This window comes from Enhydra lutris, unplaced genomic scaffold (assembly GCF_002288905.1).
Source record: "Enhydra lutris kenyoni isolate GAN:26980312 unplaced genomic scaffold, ASM228890v2 scaffoldscaffold9, whole genome shotgun sequence".
NCBI classification, from domain to species: domain Eukaryota; kingdom Metazoa; phylum Chordata; class Mammalia; order Carnivora; family Mustelidae; genus Enhydra; species Enhydra lutris.
Window position 1 is genome coordinate 55,186,714 of NW_019154093.1, and position 21,203 is coordinate 55,207,916.

The window sequence follows — 21,203 nt, forward strand, 5'->3', positions numbered from 1 at the left end:
CAGATACAGTGATCAGGGAAGAAAGAACAAAGGAAAGAAGGGCGAGGGCTGACAAAGGAAAGAAGGGCGAGGGCTGAGCCTCAGGATGCTCCTGCTGAGTGTAGGAGGGGGGAGCAAGAAAGGATTAAGAACATCAAAGAATGAGATGAAACTTTCAACTAGTTTATAGGCTCAAAGGAGATTATGTATATGAAAGTATACATGTACTTCCTTAAGATGTTTCCTTAAGGAGCTTATTGTCTGGCATAGTAGAGGGAATTAGAGATGTAACAGAATAACATAATACAAAATGACAGCAGTATCTTTTATAGAAGCTGTACAGGGAAAGTGCCATGAGAGTTCAAAGAAAGGAATTAACAACATAGATCCAGGTAAATATTCATTCTTCAGACTCGGCTTAAGCAATGCCTCCCTGGAGTCTTCTGAGCCTACATTAGCAGAGCCGTCACCACCATAACTAACACATTGTCCACAACTGACTGTCACACGCATTCCAATTCACCAGTTGGAGAGTATCTCCTCCACTAGACGGGGAACTCCTGCCACACAGAAACTGTCTCCCACGGTGCCTAGTATTGGAGATCCTCAGTGATTTCTGAATGAATGAAGAGGTCAGGAAATACTGGAGCAGGGGGGTACTGGAATTATGATGGGGACGGAGGGGCAGCACTGAGTCTGGGGTCATGTGGGTCACAGTACCAAAGTAGAAGTCATTCATGCTTCTTGTTACACATGGGGCTGCTAACGATGCTGGGCATAAAAACACACCAACCAAATACTTGCTGAGTTAGATAAGGGTAATTTTAGTCGTGCAAATGAAAGATTCATTTTCCCCATCACCGCTAGCCCCTTCCACTTACCCTTATCTAAACAGGCTGTAAAAATATGAATGAGTCACATGCAACGAAACAGATGAATCTCAGACATAATGATAAATGAAAGAAGCTGTTCAAGAGTACATACTGTGTGATTCCATTTATATCAGCTTAGAGAGCAGGTAAAAGGAGACTATAGTGCTAGAAGACAGAAGAGTAGTTACCTCTGGAAGAATATAAATGAGGCAGAGGCAAAAGGGAGCCTTCTAGGTGCTAGAAATGTACCGTATCTTCATCTGGTTTGTGGTTACCTGGATACATATTCACATATATATAAACATATGCATGTAAACAATTTGTCAAGCTGTGTACTTAAGATCTGTGGATTTTACTCATGTGTACTATACTTCAAAAATAATTAAAAATAGAATGTAAAATAAAAGATTCAAAGGCAGTACAAATGATAATAATTAAATATAGGTAAGATGATAATGTTAATACACTTACTTCATCTCCCTCATCAATTAATCCTTGAATGGCATTAAAAAGAAATCCATATGCTCCTACTGTCACAAGGATTTCTTTATTTGGATTGATTTGATTTTGATAAAATTTTTCATATAAGCAGGCTAGAGCTTTCACAAGTGATGGATGACCCTGTTGAACAAAAAAGAGGGAAAAAATCTTAAATTTGATTATGGGATCTACTTCTTGAAGGTACTCTGGATCTAAAATGAAAGAATTTTTAAAATTTGGGTTTCATGTTTACAATTATCCAAAGAAAATTTGTATTTTTTAATGGAAATAAGAAACATTTCCCACCTACTTTCAGAGGATTACTACATGAAGGGTAATAAAAACTTGCTAATGACTTAAAAAAAAAACCCATTAAACAATTGGTTTTGGCATTTAAAATTCCACCGTATTTGCTTTGGTAAAAATTGACTTCAGTACCAAATATGTCTTTGATAGTACATTTTTTGACAGCAATCAAATCACATTCAATGACTTTTTTTTTCAATTACTTTATTTTTGATAGTAATTAAATTATATTGGGTAGAGTTGGACTTTTTTCCCAGCTAAAATAAGAAAACCTGCATTGTCTATATATCCTGACTCTGTTCTTCCATGTTACCAAAGAGAAGGCTATTATGCCAACCAATGGACTATGGAGAGAGGGCAAAAACAAATTCCCCAAAGAAATGTATATTAGTGCTTATATGAGAGTTATGTTAGGAGGGAAGTAGGACATTCTTCACCACATGATAGCCAAGAGGGGAGGAGTCATTCAAGCAAACAACAATGTTCACTAGAGGAATGAAGGGACTGTAAATCCAAAAACTCTGAGACATATAAGGAGTCTTTTTTTCCCCCTAAGATTTTATTTATTTGTCAGAGAGACAGTGAGAGAGAGAAGGAGAGAAAGTGTGGGGAGGGGCAGAGGGCGAAGCAGGCTCCACACTGAGCAAACATCCCAATGTGGGACTCGATGCCAGGACCCCGGGATCATGACCTGAGCTGAAGGTAGACGCTTAACCGCCTGAGCCACCCAAGCATCCCTGAGTCACCCAGGCATCCCTGTAGGGAGTCTTAACTCCTTTATTCGATCTTCCTTGATTCGTCTCTTCTATGTTCTCTATTCTTCCCTTCTTCTCTTTCTTTCCCTTCCCTTTTCCCCTCCTTGTCTTATTTGGTACTGAATTCAGTATTTCTTATTTCTTATGGTTTCCTAGCATGTAGCTCCTCTTTTTGCTTTTGGAGAACTTCCTTAATTTTCAGTCAGTTGCAAGTGAGAGTCCAAGTGCTGGGCATGTGCCTTTTTTGCAAAGCACCTAGGGCTCTAAAGGAATAAACTGGGTCAGGACACAAGTAAGGCTGGTAGGATATACCTCAGATTTATGAAGTAAAAGAGCCTTTGGTCATTTTAAGTTATCCATCCCAGTTCATATAAAAAGGAGGCATTTGTTGTTGTTATTGTTGTTGTTGTTGTTAAAGATACTTTTGTTTGTCACCTTTGTCAGAATGTTGGTTAGTATGTCACAGACCCTCACCCAATTAAAATGAATAAAAACAAAGCTGTAGCATATTTTTCATATTTTGAAACTAGGAGATATTGTAATATTAGAGAAACTGGGTATAATTACTAATGGGGATGGGTGACGGAATACAGCCAGTAAACTAAAAAATAATAGCAAGAGAAAGAGACTACTTTAATTCAAGCTCCAAAAAATATACACAATTTGTGAAAAGAGCAAGGGCAGATTGTCACCATTCCTGGAAATCCAAAATTTCTTTTGAATTTCATTTTAATAACAGGTCTAACAAATTCTAGCAAGGGGTGATCTGAAAGCAACCATAAACACTACACATTTCCTCAGAATAATAAGGGTCTGTGTTTTAAAAAATTCTTAATTACAAAAATAACACATGCTTCATATAATAATTAAAACTAGGCAAAGCTCTGTTAAAAAAGTATAACGATCTCTCCTCAACAACACTTCCTTCCCATCTCCCTGAGGTGACCAATGTCATCCACAGCCTGGTGACAGTGCGATACTATCCGCTGTACTTATTCAAATAAAAAACTCATATATAAATATACTTACATATATTTACAAAAACTGGAAAATATTTAAAGAATGGGCATAGGTCACAGCAAAGGAAACAATCAACAAAACTAAAAGAAAATCTACAGAATGGGAGAAGATATTCACAAATGACATATCAGATAAAGGACTAGTATCCAGAATTTATAAAGAATGTATCAAACTCAATACCCAAAACCCCAAAAAATCCAGTCAAGAAACGGGCAGAAGACCTGAACAGACATTTCTCCAAAGAAGACATACAGATGGCCAAGAGACACATGAAAAGATGCTCAACACTCATCATCAGGGAAATAAAGATCAAAACCACAATGAGATATCTCCTCACACCTATCACTATGGCTAAAATTAACAACTCAGGAAACAACAGATGTCGGCAAAGATGCAGAGAAAAAGGAAACTTCTTACACTGTTGGTGGAAATGCAAACTTGTAGCCACTCTGGAAAACAGTATGGAGGTTCCTCAAAGTTAAAAATAGAACTACTAGGGGTGCCTGGGTGGCTCAGTCGATTAAACCTCTGTCTTCAGCTTAGGTCATGATCCTGGAGGTCCTAGGATCAAGCCCCGCATCAGGCTCCAGTGGGAAGTCTGCTTCTCCCATTCTCCCTACCTGATGCTCCCTCTGCCAAATAAATAAATAGAAATCTTAAAAAAAATAAAAAAAATAAAAAAGAACTACCCTGTGATCCAGCAACTGCACTACCTGTATTTACCCTAAAGATATAAAAGTGTTGATTCAAAGGGGCACCTGCACCCCAATGTTTATAGCAGCAATGTCCACAATAGCCAAAATGTGGAAAGAGTCCAGATGTTCATCAACAGATGATTGGATAAAGAAAATGTGATGTGTATGTGTGTGTAAGTGTGTGTGTGTGTGTGTGTGTGTGTGTGTGTGTGTGTATATACCAATATATATACTAATTCAAAAGAAATATGCACCCCATGTTTGTAGCAACATTATTTACAATAGTCAGACTATAGAAGAAGTCCAAGTGTCCATCAAGAGCCGAATGGGTAAAGAAGATGTGGTGTACACACACACACACACACACACACACACACACACACACACACACACACACACAAAATGGAATACTACTCAGCTCTCAAAAAGAATGAAATCTTGCCATTTGCAACAACATGGATGGGGCTAGAGAGTCTAATGCTAAGTGAAGTAAGTCAGTCAGAGATAGACAAATAGTATACACTTTCACTCATATGTGGAATATAAGAAACAAAACAAACAAAGGAAAAAGGTGAGAAACAAACCAAAAACAGGCTCTGAACTATAACAAATGGATATGTAGCAGAAGGGAGGTGGGCAGGAGGAAGGGTAAAATAGGTAATGTGGATTCGAGTATGCATTGTGATGAGTATTGTGTAATGTACAGAATTGCTGGGTCACAATATTGTGCACCTGAAGCTAATATATCACTGTACGTTAACCATGCTGGAATTTAAAAAAAAAAAAAAATCTGGAAAAAAAGAGAGAAGACTCTCCCTCCCTTGTTGCCCTCAGACCCTATGCTGGAACAACAGTAAAGCGAAGACCAAGATAGGACTGTGGAGGGGTTAGAAGTTGGGAATGGCTCCTTCCAGAAGATAAGGGCAAGCAAGGTTAGGGGTTCCTCTGATTACCAGGTTGGGACAGCTGGTCCCAGAAAGCCAATTACACAGAAGTGACAGAAGCACATTCACACACAACACCATATAAAATACAAGTTCATGCCCCACATGGTCTTCATATACTTACGAAGCCTCGTGTATACTGGTTCAGGCTATCAATTGCTGCAATCTTTGATAATTTCTCCTTTACATATATGGGAGGGGATATATCTGGAAGGCCTTGACCAAGATTCACAACAGAGGGGTCTGCAGCCAACTTTGTAAATTCAATCCTCAAATTAAAAAAATAATAGTAAGTACCAAAATTACAGTTAGCTTTTTATATCTCATGATCTTAACATAAAACTGAAAAACTAAGACCTAGTTTAATCTTACAAATAAAAAAATATGAGTTCCCAACAAAAACTTTACCACCTACAAAATGACTTTGTCTAATTAAATGATGGCTGAACTAATGAATTTAGAAGTTTCTTAGAAATCTCAATTTCTTGAAACCCACAGTTTCATCATCTATTTTTTTTCCCTCAACCATACCAGCTGTTACTAGCTCACGGATTACAAGATAAGTTCTTTGTCCTTTTCTCTGCCTATCTGTAGGCTTAGCACATGTACCATACTTATACGAATGAATAAATCAGTGTATGGACCCTTAACTTCCTTCCAATTTCACTTAATGAGTAAATTAAAATAAGTGCCTTTATTTGTAGAGTTTAGATGAGGGTAAACATTCCCAACTAAGAAAATAAAAAAGAAAGCTTCATCAAATTATTACTGCTTATTCTAAGGCACTCACCACACATTTCTATCAAGGCCTTCGATTCGTTTTGCATTGGTGATTTTCAAAGACATCTTCTGAAAGATACAAATATTGAAAGGTATTTTTAAGCTTCTTTAATCAAAATTTTAAAAAGCCAGAAAACCACTGGTAACTCTACATTTTCCCTATTGTCACTATGGGAAGAGTGGTACCATGACAAATGCCAGAGCCCGATACAAAATTCTGAAGTGGAATCATCTCCCACCTACTGCCCTAAGGAATGCTTTTCTTATGATCCTATGATGTTTATCTTCTCACAAAAGAACAAAAATAGCATCCTAGCCTAAAAAATAAACCACTTTGAAGGCCTGAAATGCACTAAAGAGAACAATAATGATACTAAAAAAAGTCAGGGTAAAAACATACCCTGAGTCCTTCTCTGAAGATCATTTTAGGTAAGATGTAGTAACAGTTCCACAAGTACGTGCCTTGTACGGCACACAGGAAGCACTCAACAAATGGTTTTAAAACTATTCAACAGAGAGCCCCAAATCATAACAGCTCACATTATTGAGTAGTGAGTAGGTACCAGGCACTGTTCCAAGTGTTGTACATAATTAACTGATTTCATAGTCACAACAACCCTATGTAGTGGTTCTCTTATTTCCCCTAAGTTAGTTAGGAGCAAAGTGAGGTACAGAGGATAAGGTTATAGAACTTTACACATCCGCCCAAGTTTACAAAAGCTAGTAACATTTAAACCCAAACAGATTCAACCCAGGATCTGAACCCAGGCAGTCTGATTTCAGAATACATACTCAGATTCCTTTCTTTTTCTCTCTCTTTTTTTTTTTTAGATTTTATTTTTTTCTTTATTTTTAGAGTTAGAGTGTGAGCAGGGGAAGGGGCAGAGGGAGGGAGAGGGACAGAGACATTGTCAATGACTCCATGCTGAGCATGGACTCCAGTGCGGGACTTGATCCCACAACCCCGAGATCATGACCTGAGCTAAAATCAAGAGTCAGACGCTTAACCAACGCAGCAACCCAGGCGCCCCCAGATCTATTTCTCTATACCGTCTTTTACGTATCAAGACCTTATAAAAAATATTACCAGAATGCTGCCTCCTAAAGAGAGTGTATTAGACATTTAGGTCAGGTCTCTTTATATCAAGCAAGCTAGGCCTATGGTAGAAAAATATTAGAAGTTAAAACTATGGTACATCATAAAATTCTTTAGTTCTCTAGATTTTAAAATTAAGTTTATACTATCTCACCAAAGCACTGAATTAGCGTTAAGTTCACTGTTAACAAGCTGCTAGGGAAAAAAATGATTGGCAGCATTTTTATAAAGATTTTTCCTAATAGAATACTAAAGCAATTCTAATTCAATCTGGGAGGAAGATAATGATAATGGTTATTAAATACACCATTGTTCTCATTCTATTCCAACAATGGAACCAAGAAAAATATCTTCTTACTCTCATATTTTTTAATCTTTGAAACTCCAGCGAAGTAAATCACATGCAAATTCTCCAGAGGTTAGGGTGCCTTCCAGAATAGCATTATGATTAAGTACCCATCTGAACAGGATGCTATTCCAGAAACTACAATTATAAAACTAAAAAGTCCCAGAATGATAGACAGAAAAAAATATCTTAACAATTGTCCTTTGCCATTAAAATGTTTAAAACTTAATGATTCATTTAGCATGTGGCTGTAAACACAACATACAAATTCATATATAAATAGGTGAGAAAAGTCTGCAGCAGATCATTTAGACACAAAAGTTCAATTTTATTTAAAATATTTAGGTAACTGAAGGCAAAACATATATCCAGATTTAATTTTAAAATCTGTGTCCAGAACAGCCTCTCTCATACAACCTCCCTGCCTCTCTGCTCCTTCCCACCTGCCAAAACCATTTTAATATTTGACATACTCCATCTTACTTCTGTAGCTTCACATATGATCATTCCTCTGCCTTAACGGTTTTTCTACACCAATGTTTCCTAATCTCCTTTTCATCACTGTCCCCATAAGAAGACCTTTCAGATATGTCTTCTAATCATCTCCCCTACTGCTCCATAAGGTAAGTTTTGTCAGATAGGGCTGAACTTTCCAAGGTCACAGAACATTGTAATAGCTATGGTTGATTTCACCTGCCAAGCACCAATTTTCTCCCCTTGAGGGCAATGATGCCCGTGTTGAGAATGTATGTTCTATACTCAATTCAATCCCTGCTCCCCATCACCCTGTCTCTGCACTTGGCTACCTCCTAAACCACTTGCCACTTTCAGTTCTCAAGTTAGACTTCATTTCCTCCACAGAGTGTTTTCTGATTCCCTAGGTCAAGGTTATATGCTCTTCCTACATACTTCTATTACATGGAGTAAATTCCAGCATTTACTATACAACACTGTAATTTTCCTGTTTATTTATCTATAACCTTCCTTTGATTGTAAACCCTGAGAATTAGTTCAAGCTTGTTCACTGGTATGTGTCTGTAATCAGGTTTCTCCACAGAAAAAGAACCAATATGATGTGCATATATATATAGTGATTCAAGAAAGGCTTGTGTGACTTATGGGGGCCAGCAAGTTTGAAATCTGCAGAGCAGTAAGGCACGCTGGAGACCCAAGGAGAATTGATATTACAGCTCAGGATCTAATGGCATTCTGGAGGCAGAATTCCCTTTTCCTGGGGGAACCTTAGTCTTTTTCCTCTTAAGGCCTTCAACTGATTGGATCAGGCCCACCCACATTCTATAGAAGGCAAATTACTTAAAATCTACTGATTTAAATGTTAATCTCATTTGAAAAACGCCTTCAGAGATATTTACATGGATGTTTGAACAAATACCTGGATTCCCTGGCCAGCCCAAGTCAACACAAAATGAACTATCACAGTGTCCAACACATAGAACTATGCTTAGCACATAGTAATTTTTCAACAAATATCTGATGAATGAAAGAAAGAATCCACACATCAGAAGTGAACTTAAGGTATCAGTTAGTTTATGTTAGGTTTATTTTGTCAGTCAGCTTAAGTTAATTTATGCTTCAGTAATAAATGACCCCAAAGTCTGGTGGCTTAAAATCATCAGGATTTATTTCTTTTTCACAGTACATACTGACTGAAGGTCAGCTGCTGCTTTGTTCCATGTCACTGTCACTCTGAGACATCAGCTGACAAAAGAGCCTCTTTTTGGAATACTGTCAATTTCATAGCAGAGGGGAAAAATGTTAATCTTTACTTAGATGTGCACATACCACTTCTACTCACATTGTGTTGGCCAAAGCAATTCATTGCTATGCCTGATACCAACATGGCAGAAATGAAGTCTGGAGGTACAGTGATTGTTGTGGGTTGAATTGTGTAACCACCCCTCACCCCCAAATTTATGTTGAGGTCTTACCACCCAGTACCTCAGAATGTGACCTTATTTGGAAATAGGTTCATTGCAGATGTAATTGGTTAAATTGAGGTCATGGGTTGGGGGACACTGCTATGACACTGATATGACAGTGTCTTTATAAAAAAGGGTGAATCTGGAGACAGTCTGGTATACAGGGATAACGTCACATGAAAAGATGAAAGTCAGGGAATGCCAGAGAACCACCAAAAACTAGGGGGAAAGCAGGAAGAGATTCTTTCTCACATCAAACAGAAGAAGCCAACCCTGGTACACTTTGCTTTTGGGCTTTTAGCCTACAAAACTGTGAGCTAATACAGTTTTGTTGCTTCAGCCACTGAGTTTGTCTTACTCTCTTAAGGCAACCAGAGTAAATTAATACAGTGATGAACATTTACAAGACACCTGACAGTGTCTAAAAACATCAAGATTCAGCAGTAGATGCAAATGCTCACTATATAAGAATTACTGTCCAGAGTAGATCCAGTCTTATAAAATGTTAGTAAACCCAGAATCCTATGGGGAATTAAGTATGAGCTTTGGGTGTATGATGGGAAATCTACAGGGCCCATATTAATTTCTGGGCCAGCTACTCCATGAGCTGATTTCTGCTCCCAGGTAAACTAATACCGTGCATACATATATTGCACTGCTATCTTATAAACACAAAAATGCTAGTGAAATAATAAATAGCGTCTTTTTTTCATCCACTTGCGGCTGAAAAGTGCAGTTCTGCAGAGTCACCACTAGGTGGAACTCTTGGTAGAGATGAGAGAAAGCTTATTACCAACTCTCTCTGCAACGGTTACTGCAATGGTGTTGGAACAAGGAAAACTTGGAAAGAAGAAAAAATATTACCCATTATCCCAAGACTCTAGCATAGTAAAGTTTCAACTATATATATTTTGAGCACTCTTCCTGTAAGACTGCTACTTTTGGGTCAGATAGGATAGATGTAGAAAAAGTCTTCCCAGGTGGTGGGTTAAACCTGGGGAAGCTGGGGGCTGTCAGCATCGATGCACCATGGGCTGAGTCAAGCATAAAAAGATAAAGAGTGCAAGAAAAGGTCAGAAACAGAACTAACAAGCCAATGGTTAGGGAGGTGACAACAATAATCAGATATGAGAGGCAGACAGACCCCAGTACTTCAAGACTAGGCTGCAGCAGGAAGTAAGTAACAATCTAATGGGTACCCCTTAATGTGTCTGGCCGCTGGGGTACCTGAGACATCCCTTCTCTTTCAGATCTATGAATCAGGCATTTCTAATTTTCTAAACATTTGCCTTTTCTTTTAAGAGAGCATCTTAAACATTTTATGAATTTTCTGTCATAAAATTTTCACTTTGATTAGCAGGTATTATTTCAGGTTCTTTACTCATTCATTCCCTATTGTTTGGGCGTTTCCTGTGTTTTGCAACTATAGGTAGTGTGTTTCTGCTGTGCATTTAATTATAGGGTTCTTATTCTGTTTCCTTCAGTTTTGGAGTTTGATGTGGAGGGGAATGCCCTACTATAACACAAGTATTTATTATTACAAGAAGGATGAAATATCATCAATATATATCATCTAGTTTAGCTAAACTAACTGAACATGCAACTTTTGATTTACTTTTATGGAAAAAGTAAGGTATAAAATCTGATGTTCCAACAACCACAATGATCATACTTACTTTCATTTCCCTTCATTCCTTAGCACTTACTTCCTAAATGTCTTAAAAAAAAAAATACAGATCTACTTAAAAAGAAATTTTGCAAGCCCCTGGGTGGTGCTCTCGGGTTAAGCATCCGGCTCTTGGTTTCAGCTCTGGTCATGATCTCTGGGTTGTGAGATCAAGTCCCACATCAGGCTCCACGCTCAGTGAGGAGTTGACTAAGAATTCTCTCTCCTGCTTGTCCCCATGCTTACTCTCTCATGCTCTCTCTTTCTCTAAAATAAATAAATCTTAAAAAAAAAAAGAAATTTTGCACATAATTGCATAATTTATTGCATAACAAACTGCATAATTTATTGACACTTTACCAGTTTGAGAGTTTGTCAGAAAATTGATTATTCCCTAACCTGACTAAAAAGAAACTTGGTTATACTCTTTCCTAGCTTTCAGGCTGAGAAACAGATGAGTGCACAGATGACTTCGAAGCTCCCAGGCTATATTACTCAGCTCTCTAGCTGCAGAGACAGAAACTCAATCAAAAACAGTTTAGGCAAAAAGGGGAATTTAGGGGCGCCTGGGTGGCTCAGTGGGTTAAGCCGCTGCCTTCGGCTCAGGTCATGATCTCAGTGTCCTGGGATCGAGCCCCGCGTCGGGCTCTCTGCTCAGCGGGGAGCCTGCTTCCTCCTCTCTCTCTGCCTGCCTCTCTGCCTGCTTGTGATCTCTCTCTGTCAAATAAATAAATAAAATCTTAAAAAAAAAAATAAAATAAAATAATTAAAAAAAAAAAAAAAGGGGAATTTATGAGAAAGCTCACATCACCATGATAAGGAAAGACGTGTGGCCAGGCTTACGGATAACCCATCTACATTTTTACCCAATCTTGGTCTGCTTTCCTCCACAGGTGACAAAAACACAGTCACAGTTTTACCACCACTGTGTTTTTGTCACCTGTGGAGGGGACTGAGAGTTGCTTCCTCAATTTCAGTTTCGAAAATTCTAGGGAAAGGCTCCGAATGACCTAGCCTTGGCTAATGAACTGTGGCATTTCCACAACAATTTGAAAAGTACTATATTAGTATGGTTGTTAAGAACATGATGAAAAAATATTAGCAAACGCAGTGCAGAGCAAGATCATGAGAGGTGTAGAGACGCAGTCAAATGATGATGCCCTTTTTTGGGGATGCTGTCTTTTAAATGTCATGCTCACTACCCAGTCAAGTAATAGTACAGATCTGCTCCACAATCTCCTGGTTCTCCCAGGTGTGTTCCTTGAACAAGAGCCTGTCAACACCCTTGGATAGTACCTCCATAAGACATTAGCTTCTATTGAAAAACATGGTTGGAATGGGGAAAAGAGCATTTTCTGGAGAAAGAAGAGTTGATGATGTTCTTAAAAAGAGGGAGGGGTCTCAGGCCATGGGAGTCCATCTAAATGGGAAGTTCACAGGGAATCTGTGGCAGAGCTAAAGGTACAGAGCTGAAGCTTCTACTGCTGGAACAGAGGGTCAGGGGAAAGAGCTGGCTACAGAACCAAATTCTCAGGTAGGGGTGGAATTCAGTTTCCTCTTACCTGCCAACTGATACATCGCTAACGACTGCAATCTCATGTCTCCTTTACATTCTAACCACACTGGCTTTCATTCATTCATGCAATGACTATTTATTGAATATGTATTGTGCACAAGGTACTCTTCTGCATGGGATAGATCAGTGAGCAAAATAAACCAAGATTCCCTATTCACACTGAACCTTTCTTCTTTCTATACCCTAAACATGCCTGGTTTGTTTCTATCACATACTATATTACTCTATAGAGTTATTCACCTCTCCTTTTCAGGAGTGACTCTGAAATTGGCCATGTGACTTGCTCTGGTCAGTGGAGTGTGAGTAGATGTGATCTATACTACGTCTAAGAAGCTGTAATTGCTTCTGCATGGTTATGGCTCATACTCATACTTCTCTACTATGAGAAGACCATGTCTCAGAGCGGGGCTACTCCTTTAGCCTCTGTCCTGGAATAAAAAGACACAGAGTGGAGCTACCACCTGGAGCAAAGCCATTACTGATTTATAGCCTACATATTAATACGGGTGAGTATAAAATGTTCATGACCTGAGAAGGTAAGATTTTGTGGGTTTTGGTAGTGCAGGAAAGTTGCTGATATAAAAGCCTTTGCAGGGGCGCCTGGGTGGCTCAGTGGGTTAAAGCCTCTGCCTACGGCTCAGGTCATGATCTTAGGGTCCTGGGATCAAGCCCCGCGTCAGGCTCTCTGCTCAGCAGGGAGCCTGCTTCCTCCTCTGCCTGCCTACTCATGATCTCTCTGTCAAATAAATAAAAAAATATTTAAAAAAAAAAAGCCTTCGCAATTGCTGTGTGGTCTGCCTGGAATGCCCTTCTCTTAGGCCCAGATTCCCCACTCCACCACGCCTCGCCTTGCCTTTGTTTCCTTGGGTGAATGCTGGAACAGCAATGGCTGCCTCCTCCACTTGGAAACTGGTGTGTAGCAAGGAAGCTGTGTGTGTGTGTGTTTATGTGTGTGTATATGCGGTTGGGCCTCATGGTGCCTTGGAAGAGATGCAAATGAGTTTCCCCTACTATATAAATAAATATTTGCATGGTTAAACACACACACACACACACACAAACACACAGGTACACACACAAATATTAATTGAATATACCCTCTTCAGAGAGGGCTGCTAAAACTATATGCCTTAATATTACTCACTGCCTCTCTCCTACTAGCCCCAGCAAGAATTTGAGCATGTTTCTCTATTTAACTTTTTTATGACATCCACCATTATTTGAAATTATTCTTTCTTTCTTTTTTAAAGATTTTTTTTTTTAAGGTCTTATTTACTCGTTTGAGAGAGAGAGAGAGACAGAGAAAGAGCACACACAGCAGGAGAGGCAGAGCAGACCGCCTGCTGAACCGGGAGCCTGATGACATGGGGCTCTATCCCAGGCTGTGCAGGTGATGACCTGAGCCGAAGGCATCTGCCTAATAATCTGAGCCACCCAGTACCCCTGAAATTATTCTTTCTTTCTTTTTTTTTTTTTTTAAGATTTTATTTATTTATTTGACAGACAGAGATCACAAGCAGGCAGAGAGGCAGGCAGAGAGAGGAGGAAGCAGGCTCCCCGCGGAGCAGAGAGCCCGATGTGGGGCTCGATCTCAGGACCCTGGGATCATGACCTGAGCCGAAGGCAGAGGCTTTAACCCTCTGAGCCACTCAGGCACCCCTGAAATTATTATTTCTTAATTATCAATCTTGCTCACTAAAATGAAAACCTCAGAAAACAAGGACTTCCCTTGTTCAGTGCTGTATCTCTGGGATCTAAAATGGTCTTCGGCAGGTTGTATTTACAAGTATTTTCTGAACACATGAATGAAATCCCATCTCTTTCTAACTATCCTCATTTTTAAGTACTTTAAGGGCATCTTCCCTCTAACCTATCACCCAGTGCCACAGAGCTATGCACTTAAAGCACATCATGGGCTACCACTTCGCTCTAAAATCTTGAGTGACTCTCCGCAAACTACGGAATGTGATTCAAATTCAAACCTGGCATCCACGGCCCTTAGTCTATTTCCAGCCTTCTCTCCCACCATGCCATCCCCTCACAGACAGTGATTCAACAGCTCAGAGGCACTTGCCATTCTCTAATTGCATTCATGGTGTTTGTTTCCTTTGCCTTTTTTTTTTCCCCCCCAGAGAGAGGGAGAAGGAGGGAGAGTGCACATGCATGAGAGAGAGCTGGGGGAGGGACAGGTGGAGAGGGAGAGAATCTCAAGCAGACTCCATGCTGAGCACAGAGTCCAACAAAGAGCTCCATCTCATGACCGTGAGCTCATGCCCTGAGCCAAAATCAAGAGTCTGACGCTTAGCCAACTGAGCTACCCAGGCATCCCAAAGAGAGAGAATCTTGAGCAGGCTCCATCCCTAGTGTGCAGAGCCCAACACAGGGCTCAATTCCATGACCCTGAGATCATGACCTGAGCTGAAATCAAAAGTCAGACAGTTAACCAGCTGAGCTATCCAGGTACCCCTGTTTCCCATGCTTTTATTCAAATTCTTTCCCCCTGTCCGTAGGATCTTCTCCATAATCCCCACAGTGGTAGGCTCAGAAATGACCTCCCAAAAGATGTTTGCATGCTTACCCTTGGGACTTGGGACTATTGCCTTATAATGCAGTATATATTGTTCTATGCTTGCAGATGTAATTAAATTAAGGGTCTCGAGTTGGTCTTGATTATTTTGGACTTCTCAGGTGGCCCCTAAATATAGTCACACACATCTTTAAAAGGAAATGGAAGGAGTTCATACACGTATAGACGAAAAGGCCGTGTGAAGATGGAGCAGAGGGCAATCTGAAGGTGCTGGCTAACATGACCGAAAGCCAAGGAGTACCAGCAGCCACCAGAAGCTGGATGAAGTAAGGAAAAGATTACTCCCGAGAGCCTCTGGAGGGAGTTGGGCCCAGTGATACCTTCATTTTGGCCTGGTGATACTGATCTTAAATTCTCATCTCCACAACTGAGAATAAATTTCTGTATTATTAAGCGATCAGGTTTGTGGTAATTTGTTACAGCAAGCAGCCATAGGAAACTATTAAACACAATCTATCTGACAACATAGAGCATGATGATTAAAGACATTAGGAATGTGATTAAAGAAAATTACTAAACCCTTCCAAACCCACACTTCCTTAGGCATAAATTGCAGATAAAAATAGTATTTACAAAATAGGACAGCTAGAAGGATTCAATGAGACAGCATGTGAAGCACATACTGCAGAGGCACATGGTGAACACTCTAAGACATTTATTATTACTATCACTGGACTTAAAAAAAAATCCATGAGCTCTATTATGATTTTGTAGAAAATCAGAGTATGCCACCCCAAAATATGCCACTTTGACATAAGGACCATTTTGAGCTGATGGCAACTGAGAAGCAGCAGATGCAGGAAAAACTCTCTGCCCTCCCCTCTCTACCAGGATAGGCAAGACGTCACCAGACACAATTCTAGACTCTTAACCTGCTGAAATAGCACCAGAGGAGTCTATGTAGGAACCCTCATTAAAACTTCCCTTATTTTCCATTCCTAAGCCTCTTTTCCTTTGTCTTGTCATTTCTCTTTAAATTTACTGTTCTTTCTTACGATGCTATCCAACCCCAAGTTCTAACCACCCCTTTGAGTTAGTTATTCATCACTGAGCTCTCCCATGTGTATGTACAATGCATATGTTAATTAACTATGTCCGTTTTATTCTTATCAATCTGTCTTTTATAAATCTAATTTGCAGGGCCTCAGTCAGAAAACCTAGGAGGCTGGATGACAGAGTTATATTATTCCTCCCCTACAGTATCATTCAATGGGTTCACAAATCTTAAATAGTTGCCAGGTGAGCCACAGAATGGGAGAAAGTATTACAACACATATCTTACAAAGACAATTACTTGGAATACGTAAAGAACTTCTACAACTCAATGGGAAGGCAAACAGGATTTGACAGCCACTTTGTAGAAGATATATGAATGGCCAAAAGCACGTAAAAGATCCTCAATGTCATTAATCATTAGGGAAATGCAAAATAAAACCACAATGAGGTACTACTAGATACCCATCTGAATGGCTAAAATTATGGACACTGAGTGTTGGTAAGGATGTGTAGTAGCTGGAACTCACACAACCCTAGTGGGAAAGTAAAATGGTACAACCACTTCAGAAAGCTGCTTAGCTTAAAAAGTAAACATAATTGTAGCATACAACCTAACCATTCCACTGTTAGGTGTTTACCTAAGAGAAATGAAAATGTATGGTTACACAACTGCTTGTACACAAATGTTCATAATAGTTTTATTCACAATAGCAAAACACTGGAAAAAATCTGTAAGTCCAACAGGTAAAGGGGTAAACAAATAACGGTACATCATTTGTTTATATATGCCATATAACGGCATACTGTTTAGAAATAAAAAAAGAATGAACTACTGATACATCACAACATGCATAAATTTAAAAATCATTAAGCATATGAAGAAATGATAAAATTGTACATATATATAATACAATTGATATAAATAATTTAAAATTATTTTTTACACATTTATTTATTCATTTATTTAGAGAGAATGTGTGTGAATGGGGGTGGGAAAGGCAGAGGGAGAAGAGAGAGTCTTAAACTCCACGCTCAGTGTAGAGCCAGATGCAGGACTTGATTTCATAACCCAGAGATCATAATTTGAGCCAAAATCAAGAATCAGAGGTTTAATCAACTGAGCCACCAGACATCCCTAAAATAATAACTTTTTTTAAAAAAAGCAAACTAATCCATGGAGCCAGAACAAATCAATAGAGACAGGGATGGACTGCGAAGGAGCATGAGGGATCTTTCAGGGTGAGGGGCATGTTCTGAATGTTGATTTCAGCAATGGTTTCATAATACATACATCTTTAAGTAGTCAGTGAGTTTTACACTCTAAATGGTTGCTATTTATTGCATCTTGATAAAGCTGATTTTAAAAAGCTGCCAGAGTAGTTTCTTATAAAACTAAAGATACTCTTACTATATAATCCCTCAATCACTTTCCTTGGTATTTACGCAAAAGTGTTGAAAAATTATGTTCATAAAAAATCCTGTGTGTGCATGTTTATGCAGCTTTATTTATAATTGCCAGAACTTAGAAGCAACAAAGACATCCTTCATTAGGTGAATGGATAAACTGATACAACCAGACAGTAGAATATTATTCAGTGCTAAAAAGAAATGAGCTATTCAGCAAAGAGACAACACATGTGGGAATCTTACAGGCAAAATCACGAAGACAGTAAAAAGATCAATGATTTCCAGGGCTTGGGAGGGGGGAGGAGGGATAAACTGGCAGTAAAGACAGGATTTTTAGGACAATGAAAATATTCTGCAGGATACTGTAAAGGTGCATTTGTGTCATTACACATTGTCAAAATCCATAGAATGTGCAATACTAAGAGTGAACCCTAATATCAACTGTGGACAATGTAGTTTCAATGTAGGTTCATCGATTGGAATAAATGCATCACAGTGGTGGCGGGTATAGTAAAAAGGCAGGCTATGCATGTGAGAGGGCAGGGGATATATAGGAATTCTCTAGTTCCTGCTCAGTTTTGCTCTGAACCTTCCTATAGTGCTCTAAAAAACAGAGATCTATTAAAAAAGAAAACAAAAAGAAAAAAAAAAAAAAGGCTCCAGACCATTCTGAAATCATATCTTCTTTCTCCCTTTGAACAAAATACTCCTCAATCAGGCAGGCATTAATAGAGCTATCTCATAGATTTTGATGTCTTCCAAGTTATGATTGTACATACAATTCAAAAAAACCCCAGACAAATGGGTCTTTCACCCCTAGATGGCACAGAATGTTCCTGCAATGGTAGAAGAACCGAAAGTAAAACTCGTAAGTGGAAACATAGAGCAGGGACCAATGACTTAAGATATACATGGGGAAAATCTAATTATATAAAAATCCAGCTTATAACTCAAAGGCACACATATTTAACCAGAATTTTTAAGCAACATATATAGTTGTTTCATGTTTACTTACTTGTGTCTAATATCCTGTAGCTATTTGGTATTTGTCGACTAAACAAGTGAGGGAAAGGGAAGGAATCTTAATCCCTTCTGAGAGACAATACATTGCAGAAAAAATGAGTTCTTTAGGGGAGAATATGCAGTGGTTTCAGCACATCCTCACAGGGCTAATTCTAGCAGAGCTAAATTTGGTCTTTAACATATTTTGGAACTTTGCAGACTGAGGGTAACTGACAGACATGCAAACTCTGGTTCTAGAATTTTGATTGACTTCCCTCCATCCAGGGACTGACTTTCCTTTGAACTGGTTATAACTTGTGTTATTCTCTTATATGAATAAAATAAAAATCCTTAATACACATTCATTTTTACATCTGTATAAGTCAGGATTTTGCCCTTTTCTGAAAATTATCTTTTAACAATACCTGCAGAGAAACAAGTTTATTGGAAGCAAGAGTTTCTTCAAACCTGGGAGCCGACAGAATAAACATATGGTTGGAATGCCAAAAAATGGGACTCAGGTCAAGGAAAAAAAAAAAGCCTGATTTATTCTCTTTGAAAATCAGGCTTGGGCCAAGATCCTGTGTGTTTACTGACCCCATCTACACTCACATCTTTTTGCCTGTCTGGACTATATAATCCCATCCCCCAACCCTCAAAAGTTAATTAGGTTGGGATGGACAGAGTCAAGCTAAACTAATCAGGACAACTCTTAGAAATTTGGATTTGAGATTGGGCAAGAGGTCTTGGGTTCCTACTGTGTATTTGTACCAGGAAGATACATAAAACTAGATCTGGGGCCCTTTCAAACTCTGTGTCCTGCAATATATGCCTATATTCCAATTAAAATTTCCAAGAGAAATACAAAGAGTTTCAAGCCAGGTAGATCTTACTTTGAAATTAAACATCAAAACTATGAGCTGTGTGAAGTAGGAGGTTACGTGACCTCTCTGAAACTCAGTTTCCTCATTTGTTAATAAGGAAAATGAATCTGTGCCCCATGCAATTGCTATGATGCTTAAGTACATTAAATCCATAGTGGAAAACATACCATACACTTAACACCAAGTGTCCACTTAGGAAGTGGAAAAGATTATCTTAAATACAAAGAGGATGAGTGACTTAACACCAAATATGGTAAGGAGAATTGGGTAGGTACTAACTGTACAAGAGATAATATTTTCACATCAAAAAAGAGAGCTGTGATTTCTTTAGGAAGGACAGACTGAAGGAGAAGGGACAGTTTTTGTTTCAGCTGCTATAAAATAAACGTTTTGTGTTTTTCTGATGGACATGTAAATTTTAGAAGATGCTTTAAAAAAATTTATCTATTTTTTTAAGTAGGCTCTATGCCCAGCATGGAGCACAGTGTGGGGCCTAAACTCATGACCCTGAGATCAAGACCTGAGCTGAAATCAAGTCGGATACTGGGGCACCTGGGTGGCTCAGTCGGTTAAGCGGCTGCCTTCGGCTCAGGTCATGATCCCAGGGTCTTGGGACTAAGTCCTGAGTTAGACTCCTGCTCAGCCAGAAGTCCACATCTCCCTCCCCCATCCCCCACCCCTCCCCTACCCGCCCCCTGCTCGTGCTCACTCTTGCTCTCTCATTCTCTGTCAAACAAATAAATAAAATCTTAAAAAAAAAAAAAAAAAAGAGTCTGACACATAACCAACTGAGCCACGCAGGCACCCCAGACCTATCTTTGAGAGTAGTTTTAGGCTCACACCAAATTGAGTAGAAAGTACAGGGTTCCCATATACCCCCACCTACTCTCCCCACCAATAACATCCCCCATCAGAGTGGTGCATTTGTTATAGCTGATGAACCAATACTGACACATTATCACCCAGACTCCAGTTTATCTTAGGGTTCCTTCTATGTGTTGTAAATTCTATGGGTTTTGACAAATGTGTAACATGTGTCCATTATAGCATCATACAGAATATTTTCCTTGAGAAGTCCTATTAAGGAAGGCTATTTGGAGAAGAAGCAGACAACACATTATTAATGAAAGCAAAGCAGAAAACCAGTGGGCTACAAACTGCAGTCTGTATGATTAACCCTAAAATAAGGTTAGTCTAACCAAGGGTAACATGGTAAGGTAGAAGAGGGTGTTCCAAGAGACATCTCACCAGCAAGGACTCCTTTCTTCCTTCCTTGCTTCTTCCCTTCCACCTTTCTCTTATCAATCACTAATTCTTTTCTTTGGCTTTCTGGTGCCAAGGGATAATATAAACTTTATATCCCAGTTTCTAATCTCTAATTGAGATCTAGGTGTTAAATAGGGGACAGAGAGTGATTTTTATCCTGAGTTCCTCTTCTTTCTTTTCTTGCTGTATAGCAGCAATTCTTTTCTTAACCTTTAAAGTATTATTTATCATGTGTCTGTTGGCTATCTGGATGTCTTTTTCACAGAAATGTCTGTTCATATGTGGGGTTATGGACATTGGGGAGGGTATGTGCTATGGTGAGTGTTGTGAAATGTGTAAACCTGGCAATTCATAGACCTGTATCCCTGTGGATAAAAATACATTATATGTTTATAAAAAAATTAAAAAATTAATAAAGAAAGATACTTAGCCAATTAAAAATAGCATAAAATAAAAATAAATAAGCAATTTAAAGTATTATTTATCTAAAATTACAGAAGCAACAAAAATACAATGTTATAAAAACAAGCAAGTGATAGACAAATTGTAGCCCAGCCCCCAGTACAGTCCTTTCCTCAGAGTTACCTTTTATGTAAAAAGTTTCCA

At 38.9% G+C, this 21,203-nt stretch overlaps 1 protein-coding gene across 3 annotated transcripts in view; it reads right to left on the reverse strand.

The window, feature by feature from the left end:
• Positions 1–21,203, reverse strand: part of LOC111143247 (kynurenine aminotransferase 3) — a 58,665-nt gene that overhangs the window by 25,996 nt on the left and 11,466 nt on the right. For 2 of the 3 annotated variants that reach the window (XM_022496857.1, XM_022496858.1), the window contains exons 3-5: positions 5,842–5,900; positions 5,176–5,320; positions 1,323–1,472 (exon numbers count right to left, since the gene is read on the reverse strand). In XM_022496857.1, the coding sequence (XP_022352565.1) occupies positions 1,323–1,472; positions 5,176–5,320; positions 5,842–5,900 (354 nt within the window). The remainder of the gene's footprint in view (positions 1–1,322; positions 1,473–5,175; positions 5,321–5,841; positions 5,901–21,203) is intronic. The other variant, XM_022496859.1, reaches the window with a different exon arrangement.